The sequence below is a fragment of the Lathamus discolor genome, chromosome 1 (genome assembly GCF_037157495.1).
Source record: "Lathamus discolor isolate bLatDis1 chromosome 1, bLatDis1.hap1, whole genome shotgun sequence".
In the NCBI taxonomy this organism is placed as follows: domain Eukaryota; kingdom Metazoa; phylum Chordata; class Aves; order Psittaciformes; family Psittacidae; genus Lathamus; species Lathamus discolor.
The window spans coordinates 125,141,411-125,159,903 of record NC_088884.1 but is presented as its reverse complement, the minus strand read 5'-3'; the positions used below and the strand labels follow the sequence as shown (position 1 = coordinate 125,159,903).

The 18,493-nt window shown below is 41.2% G+C and overlaps 1 protein-coding gene and 2 long non-coding RNA genes across 10 annotated transcripts in view; 2 read left to right on the top strand and 1 right to left on the bottom strand.

Moving 5' to 3' along the window:
- The first annotated feature begins 910 nt into the window (after nucleotides 1-910).
- On the top strand, nucleotides 911-5,838 carry LOC136021741 (uncharacterized). Its single transcript, XR_010615879.1, has 3 exons — nucleotides 911-1,474; nucleotides 1,682-1,821; nucleotides 5,413-5,838. It is a non-coding gene; the product is annotated as an uncharacterized LOC136021741 (long non-coding RNA).
- Nucleotides 5,839-7,502: 1,664 nt separating this feature from the next.
- The window catches only part of PALLD (palladin, cytoskeletal associated protein), a 194,047-nt gene continuing 183,056 nt past the window's right edge, over nucleotides 7,503-18,493 (bottom strand). For 6 of the 7 annotated variants that reach the window (XM_065694152.1, XM_065694187.1, XM_065694177.1 and 3 more), the window contains 5 exons: nucleotides 13,635-13,767; nucleotides 12,501-12,708; nucleotides 11,626-11,791; nucleotides 10,625-10,758; nucleotides 7,503-9,653 (listed from right to left, as the gene is read on the bottom strand). In XM_065694152.1, coding sequence (XP_065550224.1) covers nucleotides 9,481-9,653; nucleotides 10,625-10,758; nucleotides 11,626-11,791; nucleotides 12,501-12,708; nucleotides 13,635-13,767 — 814 coding nt within the window. In that variant the 3' untranslated portion in view covers nucleotides 7,503-9,480. Of the gene's footprint in view, nucleotides 9,654-10,460; nucleotides 10,512-10,624; nucleotides 10,759-11,625; nucleotides 11,792-12,500; nucleotides 12,709-13,634; nucleotides 13,768-18,493 lie in introns of all 7 variants that reach the window. The other variant, XM_065694158.1, reaches the window with a different exon arrangement.
- Nucleotides 9,317-16,975, top strand: LOC136021718 (uncharacterized). Of its 2 annotated transcripts, none has more exons than XR_010615873.1 (4): nucleotides 9,317-9,775; nucleotides 10,436-11,633; nucleotides 13,009-13,789; nucleotides 14,221-16,975. It is a non-coding gene; the product is annotated as an uncharacterized LOC136021718 (long non-coding RNA). The 2 variants fall into 2 exon arrangements; XR_010615874.1 differs by having other exon boundaries at nucleotides 13,009-14,352; nucleotides 14,777-16,975.

Below are 18,493 nucleotides of genomic sequence, written 5' to 3'. Positions count from 1 at the left end.
GTGGTATTATGTCAGTAACTTGGCTGCGGCCCATACCTGTCCTTAGTATGTTGTAAGCAAATCCTGTGTGACACGTCTTGACCGAAAGCCAAAGGTAAGAAGCTAGAAATAATTTCCTCTTAGTGAGTTCTGACCCTAATTGGTATTATCCCCTGTTTTGTTGAGTAAGGGAATGTTAAATAAGTTATTTGCAACAATGTTTTTAGTTTGTATTTGTGATTAAAACCTGAATTTATTAAAAAAATATAAACCAACAAAACCATAGGATGTTCTATGTTTTGCTTTATATTGCTTCCAAAAATAATGCCTAATTGTTTTGCCTTTTCCTAACCTTTACACTTACGTTTTCAGAAGCTGTATAAGAACAGTAGCTCAGTCCTGAATGATTAGTGATCAACTTGGAGTCTATTTCCTGACCTATGTATTTAGGTCTGATTTTTTGTATTTCCCCAGTGTTCTCATCTATCTACAGTGAATTTAGTCTGCTGGTTTTGACACCGATTTCCTCAGTTCTGCAGTTATTTTGTTTAATTCCTTCATCCCCTTGTTACTTTGAGTAACTTCGTGCTACTGGAATGTACTGTGGGCTTCAGAAATTGCTGTCTCAGAACCTCTATGAATAGGTTGTACTTTGCTAGCCCCAGCATAGGTGGTTGTGGTGATCTGTTGGCAGTCCGTGTCCTTAGGAAAGAATGACTGCTGATTCACACCCTTTCTTTTCTATCTTTAAACAATTTACTGATACAACAGCTCCTTCTTCTTGGCGGAACTGTTTTTTGACAAGGGAATATGTCAGATGCCTGTCAGGGTTTTAAGCATGCTGTATTAGATTTGCTTACGCTCATCTCTTTTTAGCCTTCAGAAGATCTCTAAAATGTTTATCAAACATGACTTGCCTTTGCAAAAGCAACTCTGACTTTCCTAGGTATGTTTACCAACTTGTTTTTATGGCTTTAGAACAGTGTCTGGCATTTTGCTAAGTACAGACAAATACAATTAGTCTGTAGATTCCTGCATCCCTCTGGAATCTCTTCTGAAAAAAACAAGTGATCATTCCACCCACTAAACTCCCAAGAGCTTGCTGTCACTTTTCCCATTTTCCAGTCATTTGATAATGAGGCAGTTTTAACCCAGAAGTTTCCTTTAGAATTAGGGAGTGATAGTCCCCAGCCCTGGCCATTTGTCACTCTTCCTCTGTAACTCTGCTGGTGTTTTGTTCAGAGTTTGGGGATTTTTTTTCTCTGTGCCCTTCCCTGAACACTTTGCTTTTTATTTTGATTATCTGCTTCCCTTATTAGGCAGGTTCCTGCTCCTGGGGCAGTATTTGGATGTGGATGCACACTTGTAGATTGTTCCTGTATGTGCTGGTCTGCCTATAAATTTTACGTTCAGTGACGGATTCCGTTTGACTGCAAAAGCTGGACTGCTGGTTTTGCAAAGGCTGGCTTTTAAATTCTGGTAGCTTTTAATCCAGGTCAGTTTCCCTCTCCCCACAAAACCACATCAGTTTGGTGCATGTATTTAAAGTCACACTGAAGTTCAGGGTGTACAATCTGAGTGTTGTCATCAAGCACTGCATCTTAGTTTTTTACTTGTCTGTTTGGTTTCATGTTAGTATATTTCCTTATTTTGTGATGTTCCTTTTTATGGAAGTCAGTAAACTTGGTCAATATTCTTGCAGAAATAGAACCACCCAAAGCCGGTCTTTGAAAACAGCACCTTGACTCAGCCAGAAGTGGGTGGCCCTGATCAGCTGCAGGGAAAAAGTATGTTGAGAAATCCATCCTAGCCTGTTGAGCATGACATGTATCCAACCTCCTGGTAAGTGTTGTCTTTCATGATGGTTACACTGCTGGCCTTACAGACCTTGGATATCATAGCTACTGCCATCATCCTAATTGTGTGGCTGATAATATTGTCTAACAGCAGAGTTTACATTATAGGTACTGGAAATCGAATCCATGCCTGATCTGATGAGCTAATATATTGATATTTAGTATGACTTTCCTGTATATTTTTTATCAATGTCTTGCTTATTTGTCTTGCTCCCATCCTGCTTCTGGTATGCCTGTTGTGTCACTGTCCTTGATTTAGAAACAGACAAGTCTTGTGCTGCTAGCATGTAAGCCAGGTTACATAGAAATGGTTTGAGAGTTGTTTTTTTTTCCATGTGGGTGCTCCTGAGTAGCACTGTATGCTTGACTGGCTTACCATTGTTTCTCAATTGAGTTTGGGAAACTTCAGTGCGCTCTCTTATACAGAGTTCCTGTGATTCCATTCCTAGTGGAAGCAAGAGCATGTGCTCTTACTCATCTGATGTTTCTTCACCTGCGATCTTGCTTAAAATTCCTATAATCTCTTCTTAAATACATCTTCCTGCTTTCTTCTTGTTGTTTAGGATGAACTGTTTTACAAACTCCCACTACTCCATGTTTCTGCAGTTCCTAAAGAATCCATACCCCTCTTCCTACAGCTGTTTTCAGGCATGCATTGAAACTTTACTTAATCATCTGCCTTTGGGAGCATTTTAAGGAAAGCTGCTACCCAGATCTGGTCTTTAACTAACTTTGTCCACATTTTATTCCAGATCTTTTCTCCTGCCCCACAATGGTACCCACGTGGCCTTTCACCATCTCCCAGAATTTCTGGAGAGGTCACCAAGGCATGTTTTGAGGGTGGCTGCTTTTGCAGCTGTCATTTAATTCAGCACACAGTCCTCTTGTACAGAAGCCCCCTTTCTGATTCATCCAGAATTATTGATTTGGGTTTTTTAACTCAGCTGGGTTCCTGCTTCAGAAGTGAAATCCTTGCTAAAAGACTGTGTGTTGTGGTATTTACTCATTTATGTGCCTTGCCTTGTCACTGCCAGGTTAGGAAACTTCAGATCGTTCTCCTGTTGACTTGACATTTGGTTCAGTTTAAACTTTGTAAGTAGTGGGATTTGCATGTTCTGGGCTTCAGTTGGAGCACATTGTAGGCCTAGAAAGTTTTGTATCTATCTATCTCTTTGCATTTTTCCAGTGTCTGGGAAGATGATGGACTGCTCTTACACGTCCTTTCTTCTAGATAGGTAATTCGAGCCTTCCTTCTACTTACCTCTTAAGAGATGTGTTTGTAGTTTAGAACTTGCTGTAGCGAACTCACTGTGTTAGTCTTTTCCTGCTTCTGAGGCATATATTGCAACTCATGGACTGGATGGAGCCTCGAGCAACCTGGTCTTGTGGAAGGTGTCCCTGCTCATGACAGGGGGGTTGGAACCAGATGATCTTTAGGGTCCCTTCCAACCCAAAGCAGTCTGTGATTCTGTGATTATCATCAGTAGAAATTTCTAGCAGAACACAGACTGTTGGCGAGGGTTGGTTTGTTTGCTTGTTTGTTCTTTAAATATTGCAGCTGTGAGTAGGAGCTATTGTGAGGTACAGCTTCTGCAGACTTTCTTTTATGGTAACACAAGCATATAAACTTTGCCGAGTTACCATGTGCTGAGTGAGCGTTACATCCATGAGGAGACTTCATTCTGGCCTCCTGAGGGCAGTCTATCCTAAGGCACTGCTACACTGGTAATGAGTTGGTTAGTATATCTACATAGTTTCAGGGAAGTGCCTGTGTAGATACAAAATTGATAGCTGGAATTGGTACCAGTTTTGTAAAATCAAAATCCTGCTTGATCTGGTAAGAAATCGCCAATTTGGGTATGATGATGTCAAACACGTGAAGACAATATACAGGTAAAAGCTACTGAACCTTACTGTCATTCTATGCGCACTGGGATAACGTCAGTGGGAGCAGGGGGAGCAGACGTCACTGAGCGAACTCTGAGCCAGAGGAGCTGTGTGGATGTCACTCCCCTTGCTCAGAGTGGGGCTGACACTCCTGAGGTTGCCTGACATGTTGGCAGGTTTGGAATTGCTGTGTTATTTTGGAACAATTTGTTTAGGAATAGCTGCAAGCTGGTTATATGGTACTGCTGAAGTGTGGCAGGGAAGTGGTTTGATGTTTTATGAATTCTTATTTGCACATCACCCTGCACTGTACTTCTAATGCTAAATGCACTAAAAGCACATGTTGCATCTGTATGTTGGAGGCTGTACTGTAAAGAAATCTCTGCCTATATGCCAAAGACTTATTAAAAGCTTGAAGTTGCAGTGCTTCAATTCGTGATGTTGTTGGTCTGAGTTTTTATCCTGTTTTTTCAGGTGGTTGGTAGATTTCTACTGAATATTTCCTGCAGCCCTATGAAACAATATGGACATTGCCTGGGTTTGTGTAGATGCCATTTAGTGTGCACATATGATTTTTGATAGTGAGACATCTCTTGCAGTAGTAGATCAGAGCTGCATCTGTTCTCTGCAGGTTCTTGTAGCTCTTTGTTGGAAGGCATATAGAACAGAGAGCACCTGTAGCTTATAGTTCACCATCATTTTCACGGCACCAAGTGGAGCTTACGCTAAGCTTTCTGCTCTGCAGTGAAGCCATATTCAGTTGATCTGTAAATATTAGGTTAATTTACTACACGTTTTTGCAAAGCTGTTTGCTAAGTTTTCTGTTAAATCCTTGCTTCTACTGGCAATGTGGTGTCTTTTGCCTAGTGGGAAGTGGTTCTGGAAATTTACAAGCTGAAATCGTTGACAGCTGCTGTTGTTCCATACCTGAAATGACATAAGTCACGTACAGTTGGACATCACTGGATTTACTAACAATTGTGCTGATAGAATTACGCTTGATTGTAGGTTTTTGTTTATTTTACATTAACATACATAGAATCAACATGAATTAGTAATTAGTCAGAGATTGTACAGCTGAGATTAATACAGAGTTTAATAAAACTTCTATTGTAGCTTTATTACAAAAATGTTCAGTGAATCTGATTCTGAAGTGTTGTAGAAGGAAGTAAGCTAATACATTAATAAAACCAGAGTAGTGCATTATACTATAGAGTAGTGCAGGGTTTTCTTTTAGACATGCCTTTTCCACAAATGACTGCAACAGATACTCAGACAAGTGTTGCAGGTAAAAGCCATACCTAAAATCCACTAGTTTTCAGCCATACCTAAAATCCACTAGTTCTCAGTCTGCAGTAAAAGTGAGGCATATAGTCTGTTGTATGGGAAGTGTTCCGAGGTACTTTCACCACCTTTTGCAGTAGCTTGGAAAGATCCCGTCTTTGACATTGTAGTTTTGTACCCATGGCTCTCTGTAGAAGTACTCTGTGATGTGCGGGCCAAGAGTTGGCCAAAAAAGACTGAAGGGTATGTTTTGTTGTATGTGTAAAACAGAACTGGCTCAGGCAAAAAAAAGCCCACCCCAGTCCTCTTAGTGTGATGAGATTTGCCGAGCTCCTGCCGAGAACAGTGTAATCATACTGAGCAGTGTCCGTGTGCTGTTATGTTTTTCTCCTTTCTCATTCTGCAGCTGCCTCTGGCCCATTTATGCTACTACAGAACCAGAAAGTGACAGTGGTTGTGAGACTTGACCCTTCCACAGGGTTTACCTGTTGCACTGCAGTTTTACAAAGCAAACAATTTCTGCTTCCTCATGGCGTTGGGCTGAAGTTCCTTAGTCTTCATCCACCGTATAGCTGCTGAATTTACTGCGCACAGGTACCGTTGCTTGGAGTCTGGCTTTTTTGCTCAGAGTGTTATGTTCCAAACACTTAATATTTTATTAGAGATTCAGTGCAGATGAGATTATTTAATGTATTAATCACTTCTGTAAAAGGGTGCGAACTGTGCCTTTAGTTCAGAATTAGAGTTACAGGCTTTTAGACATTCGAATGAATACAATGTGCTGGCTGGAACAGACTAAATTGCTTGGGGCAGGAGCTGTGTTCTCATCTGCCTCATGTGTCTTGTGTGCTCAGAGTTGGGTTTAGACAGAGAAACTGTGCAGGGGGAGGGATTTTTCTTTTAGCCAGTTCAGGAGAAATGGAGCTACATCTCAGCAAATCCTGCCTCCTGCATGTACATAGGAGTTGTGTCTGTCGTCAACGTGCATGATTGAGCAGGCATTTCCAGTCCCTCTCTACCGTACCACGTGGGCTTGGCAGCTGTGTCAGACAGCCAGAACATGCAGCCATCCCCTCAGCATCATGACATGATGGGTAATATGAACTCATGAAGTACTTGCTTACGTATTAAATCTGTTCGGGCTTCTTGCAGAGATAAGGATGTAGTTGCCCTCATGTGGCGAATCAAGGTGTTTATTACATGCAAGCTAATTGCAATATAGAAAGCAGTTATGATGTATAAGCTAGGGTTTCAAACTGGACTATAGTAGGTTTTGGTCCCCAACACCAAGTGGGCTGTGATAGAAAGAGATGGTGTATGTATGTTAACTAAGGGGTGCTGCTGTTGTGAAGGTGCAGGATAGAGGTGATGTGTGTTAAGTAACACTACCAGCTGAAAAACCCTCATGCATGTGGAATTTTGCACCTCACTATTAGTAATCTTGACAGAGGTGTCTGTCATCATCCTGAATGGAGTTGCACTGACTCCTCCATTGCTCCGAATGTGCTTGGAGTGATGAGCTTCCTAAATAATTTGAAGTCTTGCACAAAGCTAGGACTTCTTTTTTTGGTCCTATAAAATGATAAAGTACACTTTCAGGTCATACTATCTATCTTTGGAATTGGTGGAGAGAGATTAAACTTCTGAACGTTACTTTGATGCTTCCAAGAATTTCAGATTTCTGGCTTGGAAAGCATGTCATTTTCTTGTGCCATGCTTCTATCTCTGAATTTGTAAACCCAAACAGTCCCAGTAACTAAGTAACAGCAGAGCTGAATGTTTTCATAAAAACAACTTTGCTGCTTAGAGATGTGATTTACTACTTAAGTGTGTCTGTACATATATACAGAGGCAAAATGTGATGATGACCTCATCTTCAACCAGCTCACAAGAGCAGTCTCAGCTTTTTAGTCTCTGGGCCAAAGACAAATTCACTGTAAGCAGACAGGGCTCCACTGCCTTCAGCTGCAGGATCACCAGTAATGTCGGTATTCACCCAAGTGCCGAGAGAATTCTCTTTGTAGTGATCAATGCTTGAAATGCGAGCCTAAAAGAAAAAAAAGTATTATCTATCCTGCATCTTTCCTGCAATCTTTGCGCAGAAAGGAAAGGGCAAGTGAGTCAATATTCAGGGTTTTACAAGTAAATCTTAACTTTTTATGGTTTTCATTTGGATATTGCCTTGTTAGAAGACCGTTCTGAAACAAATTGAGCTGCATTTGGACTGTGCCCTTAGTTGTGAGTGATGTCATATTGCAGTTTCTGGACACACAGAATAGACCTGCATCTTTTCTAACCTATTGCAAAAAGCATCTTCAAGTGCTTTTATTGGGCAAAGGTTTCTCAGAATTTATCCATCTATCTTGTTTAAACAAGACTCTGGGTCACAACCAGAATGTTCTGCTAAATTCTGGTAATGTTTTGGTGCTGTGTCTGTATGATAATATTTAAAATTTCTCGTACTGAGACAGTTAATAGTCTTTACCAAAGGAAAACTTTCTATTTGTGTAATATTTATTGATGTTAAACCCACATTATGTCAGCACAACAATCCAAAGTAATGATAATACATTTTTTTATAAATACAAATAAAAGGTGGCAAAATAATGCTAGTGAAGCTAAACAAAAAAGTCAGTTAGCATGTCACAGTCAAGAAGAATTTGGCAAATGATATGACATACTTCTTCTAGAATAGAATCAGTTACTCCCAGATGACAGACTATGACGTTAATCTAGATTAACGATCCCCAAAACTGGTCATATCCTGCACCAGAATTGTACTACCGTATGTGCTAACATTTATTAGTCACTAAAACACAACACAAACTTTGTGTACTTACAAAGCAATACACGTATAGCAGTAATGCAGTATATGGTGTACACAATTACAGAATTAAAAAAACAAAACCCCTAAGTACAGGACTTCTGAATAACTGAACTGAGATAAAAGATTTCAACACTTTTATTATAAATAATGGAAGATACCATATATGTGCTTTCATATAAGGAATACAGTGTTTTCCTTTCATAGCAAAGTATTGTAGCTCGTACCATCACATGCTCGTTTTCCTTGTCAGGCCTAGTAATTCTTCCATCCTTCTCTCCCCTTCCTCTGAAATTCATTTGCTTCTACTTTAAAACTACCAAGTCACATCTGACTTAGGCGGGGCTCCAGTTCAGGTGGGTTTGCCTTGCTTTCTGAATGTAGCCTTCAGGCTTTTCACCTATGGCGCAGAGACTCTGCCCTGTAAAGAGCCTACAGGAAAATGACAGGAGAAGGAAAAATAATCTACCAGAGACATGTGCTAAGGGGGAAAAAAGGCACAAATTTGATGTTGGTTTTGTCCATCTTCATGTTCCGCTTCCTCAGATCTGCAAGCTCTGCGGTGTATGCTTGTCATTTAAATTCATATTGCAGTCTCAACCCATTTTTCACTTACTATACATTTCTAAAATCCTCAGGCACATCACACAAGCTTTAAACAGTCGAACATCCCACACATACACTCCCTAGTTTCCAGCTCCCCTCAGAAATTCCAATTTGGGAATGGGAGCATTACGAGGTTACAGGCTGTGTTCAGGAAACCCACAGAGAGTTTCAGCCTCTGCCCTGTCCCCCTCCCACCCCTTGCAGTAACCCACTGCAGTGGGTCACACTGACAGCATGTTTTCCCCATCTAGTTACCAATAGTTGTAGTCTGGAGGAGACTGTTAGTACATGTCAGCTCTTCGTTACCTCTAAGCTGTTAAGTTACTTATGCTTGACCTGTCTTGGCTGTGTGCTTGTAAGTAAGCCTCCTCCTGGATGGCAAAATCAAAAACAGAGAAGAACGTAAAACTGCAGTGTTGATGCTGCTGCACAGAATTGTCCACACTAACAGCATTTAAGGCAAAACCTTTTTTTTCCTTGTAGACTAGAAAGCAGTTTGCAGAGACACAGCATTTTCTTGTGTGTCTCTTCCTTGTCCCTTCCTGGTTTACTCTTACAATATTGCACTTGTTCACTGTAGCTATCAGAGTGCAGTGCTGGTTTAGAACTGTCAGCAACCACGCATTCTGATTTTCTTTGTGATCGAACGGCCTCAAGTAAAACATCTTGCACCATTAAGGTTGTGTAACATCTACTTACTGCTTATGAAGGCATGTAGTGATAAACAGTGTTCTCGTCTGAAAAATCTGACTCTCTGATGTATTTTGGCCTTTATGGAAAGGGTTATTTGTAAGAGCTGAAGCAACTTAGGTATAAGGAACGGGTGAATGTGATTTGTTGTGCAATGTGTACAATTCCATTAATAATCTACCTATTCTAATTTGGTATAATGAATAAGAAATATATGCTTATTGTGTTTGTTGTTTATCTTTTGTACTTGAAGGTGTCTGCCTTTGCATAAAGTGACATAGGAGTATCATTGGTCAAGGCAATGGCTTTCAGTGTTTCTGCTTTGAAAGAAAATGATGGAAGTGGTGGTTGAATCTACAGGTCATCGCTCTCTACCAAGCCAGACTGCATTGTCAGGTGGACTGGATTTGCTTCAGGCTGAAAAGCTGCTTTGATGTCTAGTCCTTGGTCACACAGTGCAGCATATCTGCTGGCTGAGGGCCGCACCTTCTTTGGCTTGGTCGTCTGAGGTGGTTGTTGCCACTGAGCTACAGGTTTAAAAGGAAACAAAAAATGTTAGCCATCTTGAGCTGAACAACAAAGCGTGCCAGATCCACGCTTTGTAAAGGAGATACTAACTTACGAGTGGCCAAAACCCACTGTATCAGAGGTGAGTTTGTTTCGTTTCTTGGTATAGTTTGTTTGTTTTAAACCTCAGCATCCAGTTTCACCTTCAAACACAGTATGTAAAAACAGTAGTGTCTGTGTTTGTTACTTGGTATTTTTGGCATTGCTTCTATCTTTTCTCGTGTCACTCGGAAGGATAACAGCAAGGGGGTTGTTTCCGTGCACTCGTATTCCAGTGACAGGCCTGTTCAAGGGTTATTTGTTGTATATAAAAGAACCTGGATGCCACTGCCAGCCCTTGTATGCTGAAACATGCTGAGCGTGGTCTCCTCTTCACAAGTCTCGTTAGCACCCCCCCACCACCAAAAACTATCCTTCACCATTCCGGTCTTTCCCCTCCCTCCCTTCCTTATTCTTGTTACGAAAACACTGGTAAGAGAAAACACTCAGTGTGTGAGGGGCTGCTTTGGACCAAACTGAGTAATTAAGCAGAAAGCCATAAAAATATCTACACTTCTGGTAGGTGTCACATGTGTATTACAGACTGATGTACAAAGGAATAAAAAAGGTTAGGAAAGTGCTAGCAGAGCAATAGTAATAATGATCCACAGAAATAACATAAGCATGCTGTTATCTGTTGTTAATTAGCTCTACTTAATATACTAAGCAAAGACAGAAAGCATGCATGCTTGTTTTGCTTTAGGTATCTGGAAGATTCTGAAATATACTTTGACAGAGCATTTGTTGTCTTGATGTGGATCGTTATTATTGAGGAGAAACTATAAACAAAAGAAAGAGAGATCAAGGTAAACCATTCTGTGAACAAACTGAAACTTACACAACTGTTGCTTTTAGGGTAGCTACTGTGATCACAAAGACTGAAGTCACTTACTATAAACATCCAACCTGGCAGTGCATGACACAATCCCAGCCTCATTCTTAGCTGAACATGTGTACCAGCCGGCATCCTCCTTTGTAGCTCCCTGAATAAGCAGGCAAATGTAGCCATAGTTATCCTGGTGCATGCTAAACAAAAGAAAATGAGAAAAATTAGTATTTAAATTGCATACAAGTTTAGACTACTTTAAAATGTCATTATAAACCAACCCAGTCCTAGTTACAGATTAAGTATTGCCACTTTAAATGAATGCAGAATTTTGTCTGAAATTAGCAAGTGGTTGACAATTTGGCAGCTTAATATCCTGCACTGAAGACTAAGAAGTAAAGATGCATAAAGTAACTTCTCTTTCACAGTCACAGATTAAGACAACCAGAAACCTAATTTAAGTCATAGGGACACCAGGGCTTTTTGGGAAGAGGACAGAAAACCCTCAAGGAATGAAGTACTGAAATGTTCTCAGTTATTCAGAAGGACAGCAATAACGTACTAGTGTTCTAACAGGAATGAATTCGTTTTCTTGAAATGCGTCATCAGTTTGCTTTTAAAAATTCCTACAAATGTTACTAATATCGAAGACAAGTTTATAGATCTCACTACAACATACTGAATCTTAGTTGCTTAGCTCCACAACAGTTAGGAATCAAGGTTTCTGCTGCGAAGCAGACAGCTTTCCTTAGGAGCCTAGGTTTTCACTAGGACATTGCTAGAAGTCTTAGTTCTAGAAGATAAAAACTACTTCTCCACTTGCTTAAAGTGAAAAGATAGTGGTTTAATTCCAAGGATGGAAAACAGAACTAACATTTTAATTCTGGCTCTGCCACCAAGCTGGCTGCAAGTCTGAGGAAATGTCATAAATTATTACAATATCTAGGTTAATGTTTATGAGATGCTGTTCACAGAGCATTCTTACGGCCTTATAGGTTTTCATTTGTTTTACAGGACAGGTCACCACTGGAGTTTTAGATGGGTAGATGGTTCTAAGGCAGTCTTACCTCACTCGGTCAGTGTTGTATGTGAGTGACTCGTTCTCCTTCTTCCAAAATATCTGAGGAGACGGCTCCCCCGAGATCCGGCACTCCAGCCGCACTGGGAATCCCTCAGTCACACCCGTGTTCTGTAGCTTCTCTATAAACACAGGTGCTTTGTGTACTTCCTTAGCTGTGAAAACAAAGATGGTGTCATGTTGACACTAGTCTGTGACAGTGCAGCTCTTCTTCCAGCACCATGCTAAAACCAATAATGAAAGATCTAAGTGGCACAAAACTGAAGTGTTGTCTTCAGTAATCACAAAGTCCAGTCCTGGTTCATCTGAAGGGAACAGTCCGATCAGGATTGTAATAGGGGGAAAGCAAGCACTAATAGAGCTGAGTGGTTCCCTCCTTCCCCAAAATAGTTGAAATATGGAGTGTGAAGATCAGATAAACTGGCTGCTCTCTGCTTGTTAAGCAGTGCTCCTTCATACTCCCTAGAGGGATAGCTTTTAATTACAGAAAGGACTGCTCTACCTGAAGGCTGGAATGGTATCAGTCTAATATGCTGCGAAACACACAAGTCATATGGTACTGGTAGATACGGGTCTGCACAAATTGCTTTTAAAAACTCATTCATGCAAATAGCCTGGCTTGTGGTCCCTGCTGTGCCTCAGGACAGCAGACCCCTTAACTGTGTGCCCAGGGCTTATGTGTCTGTCAGCTTATGCCACTACATAACATAAAGTATATCACCTATAAATGTAACTTCTGTTACTAACAGGTTTCCTTTTCTTGGCCCACTACCCCTCAGCCATGTCACTTGACAGCACTTTTACTGTCTTGTGTGTTGTTACCCTTACAGTTCTCGGGGTGGAAGCTTAGTGTGAAGATGTTACCTGCAACAATGAGCTCCAGGCTGAATGTGTTCTCACCAGCCCGATTGCTGGCGATGCATGTGTAGATTCCCGCATCTCTGGCTGTGACTGGTTCTATGATCAAGGAGTGCACACCATTCTCACGCACCAGCATTTTGTGAGAACTATCAGGGCGAATTGGTCTTCCATTCAGTTGCCAGCTTAAATCTGGAGTCGGTAATCCACTAACCTTAAGTGTGAACAGAATAATGGGAATTGGTCTTAGCCATACAAAACACTGGAGGAGTCCTGACTTGTTGTATCAGAGAAGTTTGGGTTGGTTTGCTACTGCAGGTGTACCACAAGATTTAAAGATCTTTGACTCAGTTGTATTCATTTACTTTCTGGCCAACTCCCCGAATTCCATGATGTCTTATGGGTGTGACTAAAAAAAGATCAGTGTTTAGATATGCTAGTAGCTAAATAATACTACCTTGCAAAACAAAAGGCAGGGTGACACCTTTTGTCTTTTTTATTGCTTGCTCTTCAGGTGGAATGAGAAGATACTCCTTTCTTGATTAACTTCTGGTGGAGAACTTACAGACAAAAAGATGCTAGCTGACTATTGAACTCGAAGTTCCATTCCACTTAGGTGTAACCCAGTGACAGCACCCTCTGCCCTGGTTAATGCTTGGTCTGTGTGAACAAGTCGTGCGCTTTTGGAAGCTGTGCCATTTGCTGTGGGTACTGTGAGAAAGCAAATAACTTCTCACAAATAGATCAGCAGAAAGTACACAGAGTCATCCAAGCCTGAATTAATTCTGTTCAGCAAAGTCATAAATCAAGGTTGTACTGTTTGAAACTTTTAACGGGGGATCAAAACTCAACTGACAAAAGGTCTTAAAACAGAGAAGCGCATTGTCCTTGTGGTGTGTGCTGCTTCCCTCCACACCCCTGCATATCCGAAACCTGAAAATGAGTTTTCTGTGAGCTGTAAGATTTGCCTGGTCAGGCAGACTTCTATTGTCCACTTACTTGCAAGCAGTGAGAACAACTGACCTACTGACAGTGGCTGAAACTGCCAGTAGGCAAAATAGCTTTAAAAAAAAATTAACTGAGGTTTTGAGTCAGGTACCGTTCCCAAAAGGTCCCCACTACCCTCTGTGTGGTACTTGCCTTGCAATCCATTCTGCACAGTTTTCCTTCTTGAACAGTCAGGTCTCCGGGAGCCTGCAGAAAATGAGGCCGGAAGAATCGTTCCTGAATGGGTTCATTTTCATCACCACTGTCCCTTGATCGAGATCGTGGTCTTAAAATAACATAAAGTAAAGGTAAATTACTTTTTTTCTCTGCTAAATCAGAAGAACCAAAATCACTTACATACAAGATTGCTTTGAATTTTAATTCACTCCTTTGACCCATACCCATAATTGCTCTTTATTTACACACACACTGAGCACTTGGCTCAGACCAAGTTAATTATGACACAGTAATTAATTACTTTCATTTAACTCACATGTTATGGCAAAGTATGATCTAGAAGACAATCTTGCTACAGAATAATTGCTTGTAGCAATCATTTATACATGGTAGTATTTTTGTTTAGAGTTAGTCCTTAAATGACTGAAATACAAGTAAGTCAGTAGGCCTTAGCATAAAGCTCAGTTCCTCGTTTCTAGTGTCCTGTGTATTTAATCCCTTCACTGTTGCTGATGACACCACCAAGTGTGTGTGTAGTTCATTAATTATATTTACCTTTCAGGAAAAAATAGCATTTAAAAACTATCTCATCTCAGCTGAGGAAAGACTTCTCACAACGGACTTATTTTTCACCATCTCTTGTTCTGCACTACCAAAGACCATACAGAAAAGTCTGGGGATTAAAGTGCTGGGGGTATTTATTCCTCATTTAGCAGTTTTTTATTTGAGATAGTCTTGGACACTTTCAAAGCCACTAAACTGGGGTGTCAAAACAATGAGAATTTCATTCGTGAGCAACAGGGAAGAAAAGCTTCAGTCACTAAATTGTTCTTTATAAAGGTACTGTGAAAAGTTCAACAAAAAATAAGAAGGAAGAATAACTTCTGGCCCCAGAAACAGCATCAATCACCTTAAACCTCCAGGATATCATTTAATCCGTTGCACTGGCTGTTCTTGCCTGTTAATTTAATCTATTAAATCTTTTTCTAAGTGGTTCCTCATTTAACTGGATTTTTCCCCAACTGAAATCAGCATTATTCCACTTGTGTGATTTGGTAATCAGAGAGACTTGGAACTGAAACAGAATTTGAGACCAGTTTTTGTCCTTGCCTCATCAGCTCCAGTGGGTCCCATTCTGGAGCCAGCTGCTGCCTGCAGTGACACCCTGTTGCAGTGAAGAGGAGCTATTCAAGTGTCCTCCAGGGTAACTTATATCAATGACACTGTACAGTGAAATTGTCTTTTGTGAATCTCATTTTCCATTACCTTTTGCCAGTGTTTCTGTGTCTGCAGGATACATGCTGCAGTATACGTGGCTATACTGTGTTTTACTGCCCAGGGGGCGTTTCTTTAGGTCAAAATAATTCAGAACAAAAAAAGCTCAAACCTCCCAACAGTTACATTTGGAAAACAAGATGCTGTACTACTGTATAGCAGATAAAACACTCCAGCTGCACACTGAAGGCAAGTATAGCTAAAGAGTTGCTTGAATCTGGTGTATTTTGTCCTTCTCTGTTGTTGCCCTTCTGTTACTGCTCTGTTCATCTCTATAAAACATGTTTATCTGTATTATCATCTGTCATAAATAGATAATTTTTAGCAATCATCACAGGCTTTCCATAGCTACAGCTAAAGGCAAATGTGTGCATCTGGGAAATCTATCCCATACTGCTTATCAACACAGAATGGATGCCAAACCGGACAACACAGACTGACGATTTACGCATACTAAAAGCTTGTGTAACTCTTGAAGTGCCCCTGTCCAGGTCTGGAGTAGTTACTGTTTTTTTTCTACCTGAACATGTCTAAAGCTACTTCAGTAGCTGCTGTGTTACAGCTCATGAGAAGACTAAGCTCTAGCTGGCAAATTCCTCACCCATTCTGCAGACATCCATGCCTCGTGTGCATGTAGGTAGCATAGAGATGGAAGGAAGCAAAGAAAACCTGTACTTCTATCTTTTGGTACTTAGTTTTCCAAGACTACCTAGAAGCAATGGATCTGGGCAAGTGAGTTCTACACCGTGTGTGGGCAACCCACAGAAAATTTGTCTTCACAGTGCTCATGTGCATCCTGCTTAGGTACTCCTGATAAAGCGCCAATGAAGTACAAGTAACCAGTGCAAGGCTGAGCCAAACAGGTCAGCTAGCACCACAGAAGTGTGAAAGCCCATCTGAAAGCCACCACCTCACTGCTACAGCTCCATGGAAAGGCAGCTCTGATCAAAACGGGGGAGAAATTACAGTTTGTGACCAAAGCTGGTTTTTTGATAGCATGTTTTTGAATTGTGCAAACTAAGTCTTCAAATCACGTAAGTGAAAGGCAACCTCAATCAGCAAGCTGTTCAGTCAGAAGTAAAGGATGTGTTCCTTTTTACCTCTTTGTAAATTTGCTTCTGGAATTGCAGACTTACTTTTTAAGCCTTTTTACCTTCAGAGGTGAAACTAAGGTTATTTGAATTGTAAAACATTTTGTGGTTTTCAAGAAACAACAAAATGAGTAGAGCCAAGTACTTCGGGTGTCTAGGAATGACAAATTGCAGGAGCCTGGAATACCCTTGGATTAGCCGTGTGTTCTTCAGAGCTGTGACATGGGCATCAAATTGCAGGGACTAGTTTCAGCAATACTGATATCATGTACTAAATGTGGCCAGGAGAGACTCTGTGGGCTGCTGTGGTGCAATGCACCAGGAATGTCAGTGAGTGAGAAGCTGGGGAAGACTATGACTGACCGCATGATAACGATCACTAATTTGGGATAAAGGAGAGTGAGTTCAATTTAATCCTCTATTTGAGAACAGGGGCAATAGGACTATTTCTTTTTCAAATCTTCCCTAAATCTTACGCATTTTAAAATGACTTATGTGGGGCTCTGGCTGCAGTGCACCACAAGAGAGCTACAACATTGTGCACCTTTGTACCTAAGGGGTTGACCCACAGCTTGGTACACATCAGACAGCTCAAAAGCTCCATCCCTCCGGACAAAGTAATGCTAAGAAGGTGCTGTTTGCAAGCTAAGCGCATTTCAGAAAAATGCATCAAAAATGGAATAACAACTACAAAGAGTGCTTTGAAATGTCCATGACGTGGTGAAGATGACAAAACCCAGAGTTCTGCCAGAACACATTCTGTGAGAGATTAAAAGTACTGCAGGAAAAAGCCTGTCAACGGCGTAACAAGTCATAAAGTTCATTAAGCTAATAATTACACTTGTAAAAAAAACCCAACACTTGTTGCTCTCAAGCAGAAAAGCTTATAGAAATCACATTGTAAAGCTCAGGAGCTTCACTTATCGAAAGTACCCAGTGATGCATGCGACAAATACCCAAATACCACAGCTCAGGGGGAGCGCAACAGCATGGTCCGTTACAGGCAAACAGCCAGTGCTGGGGGCTGTCCTGGGTGGGGGGGCGCTTTACACACTCATGGCCCCACTGGCCTTGCGGACACTGGGTGGTGGGAGGGGTGGGAAACATCCGCTAAGGAGAAGTGTGCTAAATGCTGAGCAGAAATGAGACCATCTGTAAGTAAAGGTATCTGCACGTGTGGTAATTGTACAGGAAATAAGAATCCCCAGTAATTGCCCTAATTTTAATTAAACTGCTATATGTAAACCTCTTCTTTATAATTGGTTACTCTACTGGACCCCCAGCCATAGCAATAGTATTATCTGCCTGAAAATAAAGTACCGGCCATAAGCAGCCTCAGACTTCGACTGCATTTGGAGAGACTGAAAAAAAGGCCTCCTCTGTTACTACCCAAAGGCTCTGGCCACTGCAGAGACAGAGACCCACATTTTATCCTTCAGAAAGGTGCAGAAGTGTCTGTCAGCTGCTCACTGCTCTCCTCATACCCATCCTCCTTTCTCCCCATTTTTAAAGATGTTTCCCCTTTCTCACCCTGTGCACACTAATTCATTCAGTTGGAACCTGACTCTTTATGGCAGCTTTTCCCTTCAGGGACTAGCAGAGACTTTTCATTTTGCACCATTACTTCGTTACTGGACAGGACATGCTGGATAGGCCCAGCTTTTCTGGGCTGCTGTCAGTGCAGCAATAGGAGGACATCAGTCTCCATGAGCATCCTGGGCTTTGGGCTTAACAGGCTAAAACATGAAATGGGGAAGGTGGTAGGATGCCTCAGTAAGGCACTAGGAAATGCATTCGGGGCTGTGGGAAGCCCAGTTTGTTCTGTGCAGGAATAACACTGGTCTTTTAAAGAACCGACCTTGCTTCCTAGTTGCCTAGTTATTGGAAGAGGGGGAAGAGAGCCTGGTTTGCATGCAGCAGTGCTACAGTACATACTACCACCATGCTAACTGTTGCAGACTCATTCTGTTATGGCACACTGACTCTGCAATTACACCTACTCTGTGTATTACAGTAGGCAGTACTGAGATTCTGTGGCCACTGTGACCCGTAAGTGAAACACACCTTATCAGGGCAGAATCCGGAACTGGAGCCCTCGAACTCCCCTGAAAGCAGTTCTGTTTGATACCCAAAAATGCTTTTTTTTTGTTCGTCAATGTCTAAGCTGTGCTAAATAGCCTCATAAATGCTTTGGGTAATGAAAAAAAAAGTATTTGAAGTGAGAATTCCCTTATATGGTCCAAAACCATAAACCAAAGTTTCGTATATGAGTAACTGTAAACTCACCAAAGATAAGTTTAATTCTTCATTTCTGACTCATAATTCCTTATAAGAACCTGAACTGAAATCCGAAAATATTTCTAATGTAAATCTAATAAACTTCCTTGGCATGCAGTTATTTCTGCTGGTTCTTTCAATGAAGACTTACTAAAACCTGCAGGAAGCAGAGGTTCCCTGCAGAGTCCTCGT